Raw genomic sequence first — 6,297 nt, 5'->3', positions numbered from 1 at the left:
AGTGTGACTCCCTGCTGTCTAAAGGCAGAGACTGGCTTTGAAATGCGATCTAGGTAACCCTGCAACTGCTGTGGTCTGCACAGCTTCTCCATGGTGCAGTTCTGTCTAGCTGCAGGACCAGTTTTGCTGCATTTCACCTATTTGGTGACTGTGCCCTGTGAAGCAGAAAAGATTCATGTCTCAGCAGCTGGTTGAGTTTAGCATACCCACATTTTGATGCTTTCAAAAGGTTTTACTATAGGACTTCAGTTCTATAAGGGGACAAAGAAGAGTTGAAGGCTTTTATCTCCCTTCAGGAGGAAGGGGTTTTCAAATTTAAAATTTAACTGTGAGCCAGAAATTCATCTGCCTGGCCAACTTTTCTGTTTAGTTGCATTACTCTGTTAATGTTAAGGACATACTTGAGCAGTTTTCCAGCAGTTTTCTGGGCGGTAAGGCAGTCATGACACAAGAACTACTTCCATTTGTAGCCACCCAGTCACAAAAACTTCCAGTTTGCAGATACCCAGAGACAGATACACACATATATGAGGAGGCAACTGCACAAATAGGCATACATTCCAGAAACACAGCTGTGGTGTGTAGGGCACGAAGACATGCAGCTTGGTCTTCCTTAGCAGATGCTTCCCTGATTGCTCAGGGATTAGCAAACTGTGATAATCCTTGATATATTGGGAATGTTTTGCTTCTCACTCAGTGGACTTTCCCTCCTGTCTGGCCTAGTGGGCAGACAGCTGGACTTCTTGCAATTGCAGCAAGTATTTTGCAGTGCACAGGCTCTTCCCTGTGGAACATTTCCAGTGCCTTGAGCTGTCAGAGGTACAAACCAGCGCTGCAGCTGTACACAGATGCAGTTTGCTTTAAGGTCTCTTACCGTAGTTTTTCTTCTACTACTATAATTTCCTGAAATCTAAAACTTTCCAAAGTCTTTTGAATGAAGAAATACCAGTGTACAAAATTCTGCTTATAACATTGGACACAAGAGGGAAAGCATAGCTCAGGGAGGTGGAAACTGGGTTTTTTTATCTCAATGGTATCTATATTGTTTGGAAAAAAGTTTCCAACAATCCATTATGCCTACTTCTTCTTGGTATGTATTTAAAAATATTCCACTCTGGTGTTACACACAATTGCTTAGCACTTGCTTAATTTTAGTTATGAGTCATGCCAATGATTCACAAAAACATGACACATTTGAATCTCTCCTTTCTTTCTGCAAACATACCTAAAAGAAAAAGGTAACAGCTTGTCCCAGAACAGAGTGTAAACCTACAGAGAGCATGGTGGTAATCATGGAGACATTGCTGCTCATCATTATATGTCAGCTTCGAAACTTCATTGAAATATCTGCATTTGCAATGAAATATTTTTCATTAAATGAATTCATAGTGTATCAGTGTCTGTATGCAGATCAGTACAAATTTTAATCTTCTCAGGTGTCTGCAATGTAAGTCAGTCAGTACTGTTGATGGCACTTTTATTCTAACGAGTAAAATATGTACTTTTATTCTTTGAAGGCTTCCTTGAACAAGGCTTGCTAGTTCAGGATGAAAAGAAATTGCGAGATCACTATACCAAAACTTTGCAGTTCAAACTGGATGTGCTGTCCCTTGTGCCAACAGACCTGGCATATCTGAAGTTTGGGTTGAACTACCCTGAGCTGCGATTTAACCGCTTGCTGAGGATTTCTCGGCTGTTTGAGTTTTTTGACCGTACCGAAACCAGGACAAATTATCCCAACATGTTCCGTATTGGGAACCTTGTCTTGTACATTCTTATCATCATCCACTGGAATGCGTGTATATACTTTGCAATTTCAAAGCTCATCGGATTTGGAACAGACTCTTGGGTCTACCCCAACGTGTCCATCCCGGAGTACGGGCGCCTGTCTAGAAAGTACATTTACAGCCTGTACTGGTCAACGCTCACGCTGACAACCATCGGAGAAACACCTCCCCCGGTGAAAGATGAAGAGTATCTCTTTGTGGTCATTGACTTCCTGGTGGGTGTCCTGATCTTCGCTACCATTGTCGGTAACGTGGGGTCCATGATTTCCAACATGAATGCGTCCAGGGCAGAGTTTCAGTCCAAAGTGGATTCCATTAAGCAGTACATGCATTTCCGAAAAGTGACTAAGGATTTGGAAGCCAGGGTTATTAAGTGGTTCGATTACCTCTGGACCAACAAGAAAACAGTGGATGAGAAGGAAGTTCTCAAAAATCTGCCTGACAAGTTGAAGGCTGAAATCGCCATCAATGTCCATTTGGATACACTGAAGAAAGTGCGTATATTCCAGGATTGTGAAGCTGGACTTCTCATTGAGCTGGTGCTGAAACTGAAACCTACGGTCTTCAGTCCTGGGGACTACATTTGCAAAAAGGGAGATATTGGGAGAGAAATGTACATTATTAAAGAGGGAAAATTGGCTGTGGTGGCAGATGATGGCATAACCCAGTTTGTAGTCCTAAGCGATGGCAGCTACTTTGGTGAAATCAGCATCCTAAACATCAAAGGTAGCAAATCTGGCAACAGGAGGACAGCCAACATAAGGAGTATTGGTTATTCTGATTTGTTCTGCTTGTCTAAAGATGATTTAATGGAAGCCCTCACAGAATATCCAGAAGCCAAAAAGGCTCTGGAAGAGAAAGGGCGACAAATTCTGATGAAAGACAATTTAATAGATGAAGAAGCAGCAAAAGCAGGAGCTGACCCAAAAGACTTGGAAGAAAAAGTAGAAAAACTTGAAACAGCTCTGGATACACTGCAGACCAGGTTTGCGAGGCTCTTAGCAGAATACACCTCATCTCAACAAAAGGTGAAGCAGAGACTGGCCAGAGTAGAAACCCGGGTGAAAAAATATGGTAGTGGCACCTTATCAGTTGGAGAAGCAGAGGGTGAAAAACCTGAGGAGGAAAAAAAGCAGTAATGGAGTCTTTATACTTCCTCATTTATTTTATTGGAGAAGGTTGAAGCCTGCGAAAGCCATAAATGTATGTAAATATGTGTGTGCATATAGACCTGATTATTTTTATATGAACTCAAGAGAATGGGTTTTAGCATTCTTAACTAAAGGAGTATTTTCTTGTAAATAGAACACTGTCATCTTCTTAGAGGGAGATTTGGTTTGGCATTGGGGCACTTTTTTGTACTGGGAGTGGGTTTCTTACAAGTCATGCTCAGAATGTTTATTGTGTGTGGTGTGTGTAGATCTTGACGCATTGTCTCTTCCCACCTCTGTTGTGTTAAGCAGGTGTTGTACTTAAAGCAGAAGGGATTGGGGTTCTGTTAAGGGCTTCAAAAATTCTTTTATAGAGTACATGCTCTACCTTGCTACCTTAATAGCTGATCAAATGCATGGGTGCTCATCTGGGCTTCTCAAATCTTTGTTCTTTCCCAGTGAAGCATTTGCACAAGTGGTTGGACTACAGCTAAGCAGCAGCATGTACCTGGCCTGTGCACGTGTATGAAATACTCGTGCACCCAGATGCTTTAGTCTGCTTCCTTCTAATGAGCTGGACTCTGCACAAAGGACCGTGCTGGCAGAGTAGCAGTGTTCATTCATGTCCTGTCAGGCATGGCCTGTGACAGTCTTTGCTGCTCTGCAACTGCTTTGCTTGGGGAGAGAGTGGAAGATTTCACCCTTTTCTCCACCCTGTTCTTCAGCACAGCCCCATCCCCACTGGTAAAACCCTCACATGGAAGGGGGTCCCCAGAAGCTCGCTGGTGGGAGGCATCTGTAACAATATGGCTCCACTAAACCTGGGCAGAGAACAGAGGGCCCACTTGTGTGCAGCTCCTACCTGGAGGGTCTTGAGTGAATTTCCTCTCAGCAAGTGGTCAGTCCCAGAGGGAGGCTGCTGAGAACCCGCATGGGGTGTCAGGACAGGCTGTCCCTGCCTCCAGCCAACTTTCTCCCCCAGCAGGGTTTCTGCGAGGCAGGGAGAACAAGCCCTGTGTTCCAAAGCCGTTCCTGCCCTTAGGCCTATGTTTTCTTCCTCTGTTTCATTTAAGAATGCCTATTCCAGCTCCCTTTGCTGCGTACTGCCAGCTTGTCTCTGCACTGCGATGTTTCCATTAGGGAGAATGAAGGCCACATTTGCTGGCAGGAGCCTAGTTGTGCCAGTTGCTTTTCTGCTCGCCGCAGAGCAGTTGTCTCTGCCAGCGGTCTGGCTCCGAGCTGAACACACAGGTCCGCTCCACTCAGCCTGCTGTGACACTGAGGGCGGAACAGTACTGAGGTTTCTCACTCTGTCACACCACTCAGCCTCCTCCACCCCTGCTCCCAGTTTCTTTCCAGGCTTCTCTCCCTCCCACTGAGGGGATTTCTTTTAATATTCTCTCACCGGGAAGATTCTTTCATTTTCCTGTACAGTGTCTTTCTGCCGTGTAGTTTTCTCTGTGTTACTTTTATCCTCTGGTACCTCACTGACTTCAGGGACATACGGAGTAGCAGAGGCTGTTCAGCATCTATGGCACGGGGGCTGGATCCTCCAGCAGCATGAGGTGTTACTTAATTCTTCCCTGTGAGGGTGCTGAGGCCCTGGCACAGGTTGCCCAGAGAAGCTGTGGCTGGCCCACCCCTGGCAGTGTGTCAGGCCTAGGCTTTGGAGGGTATTTGGGTTTGTGCTCAACCTGGAGTAGTGGAAGGTTGTCCCTGCCCATGGCAGGGGGTTGGAGCTGGATGAGCTCTAAGGTCCCTCCAACCCAAACCATTCTGTGATTACCATGGGCAGGGCTCTGCCTTTTAGTTGTCCTCAGCCCTGGCTTAAGAGCCCAAACAGCATGTGGGAATAGGGTGGTCTGGTGAGAAACCCACAGGGAAGAGGGTGGGTTATGCAGATGATTGATAGTGAAATGCTAACCTGAGTGCAGGTGCTCAGAGTAAGCACTCATCTCTGGGCAAGCAGCTGTCCCCCTCCTATTGGCAGTTTTGAGTCTGGTGAGAGACACATCTGGCGGTGACTGAGGAATGGGGCTTTGCCAGCATTCTGCCAAAGGGACCACCAGGTAGCAGATGTCCACACGCAGCCCATGTCTACACTCTTGTTATCATTAGCCTAGAAGCCAACTAAACTTAGGGATCTACTGTAGGCTGGGCTTAACCTCTGTTATCAAGGTTTCCACTGGCTGTAACAAGGGCTTTGGAAAGTAGCTGTGACCTACATGTGGCCAGTGGAGTTTGGGAGTCCTTCAGCCGAATCTTGTCCTTATTTTCTCCAAGGGCCTGAGACAAATGGGGGAGGTAAGAGAGGTGCTTTTGGCAGGGGTCTAAGTGCCTTCCTCACCCCACACTGAGGTTGGGTGAGGAAGGCAGGGTTGAAGTGAGGCTGGGTTGGTACTTGCTGTAGGCACGGATAGTCATTGGCTGCCGAACTTGCAGCTCTCCCCTTGAAAGAGGCAGGTACCACACGCGCCTGTGGCTGATGTTCACTGTCGTGTTACTCAAATGCCATGTCTGGTGTTACTCAAATGCCATGTCTGGTGTTACTCAAATGCCATGTCTGGTAGGGTTTCATACTCACTGTCGTATTCGACATCAGTCATCGTTCTCTGTAAATATCCAACAACCTACCCAACATCCTACAGCTGTTCCAGCCTACTAGGAATATACAGGTAGAACTGTTTAAAGTATTATTTATACCAAATTTATACCTGCTAAACCCCCCCACAAACACAAGAATGCGTCATCATCTGATGGATCAGAACAGCTTAATCTATCCATTAAATACGTGTTTGCTCTTCCCTTTTCCATACTTCTTGTCTGGTTTTCACATGCCAGAAAAAGAGCTATTTTGATGCTATTGGCTTCAGTCACTTTGAAATGTATAGCTTTTGGCATGATGAAATTGCATCCTTTGACATCTTTCATCTCTGTAAGATGCTTTTTCCGCTTCTTTAATGTGGCAGCATGTACATTAAAATATTCTGAGTAACATTCAAGCAACTCTGTGGTTTCTCTTACCCATATCCCTCTGGATTTTAGCCTTTCATGACAGACTTTGATCATGCCAATATTACATTGCCCAGAAAATCTTTAGCTGGAACAGAGATCTGAAGTGACAGAAAACCAAGCGGGAATGGTGCTGGTCTCCCCTCCCCGTGGGGCAGCTGGCACAACACGGCTTTGGTCCCATGCCCAGTTTTGACACCATCACTGTGTTTGCAGACACAACACAGGCACAAGAGCCTGACCCCCACCCTGCTTCCCCAGTGGTGCCGGGCCTCATGGGCCACAGAGCCACCTGGCTCCTGCCCTCCCCTTCCCCAGCTCCATGCAGGGTGGCACAGCAGGGGTGG

At 46.1% G+C, this 6,297-nt stretch overlaps 1 protein-coding gene across 1 annotated transcript in view; it reads left to right on the top strand.

The window, feature by feature from the left end:
- CNGA3 (cyclic nucleotide gated channel alpha 3) overlaps window positions 1–3,277 on the top strand; it is a gene marked incomplete at its 5' end in the record, with an annotated part of 6,238 nt that extends 2,961 nt beyond the window's left edge. The window contains one exon of the mRNA XM_010018666.1: window positions 1,518–3,277. Coding sequence (XP_010016968.1) covers window positions 1,518–2,926 — 1,409 coding nt within the window. The remainder of the gene's footprint in view (window positions 1–1,517) is intronic.
- Window positions 3,278–6,297: the final 3,020 nt, after the last annotated feature.

The sequence above is a fragment of the Nestor notabilis genome, unplaced genomic scaffold, assembly GCF_000696875.1.
Source record: "Nestor notabilis isolate BGI_N333 unplaced genomic scaffold, ASM69687v1 scaffold16137, whole genome shotgun sequence".
Lineage (NCBI taxonomy): Eukaryota > Metazoa > Chordata > Aves > Psittaciformes > Psittacidae > Nestor > Nestor notabilis.
This window is presented reverse-complemented; position numbering and strand designations above follow the sequence as displayed.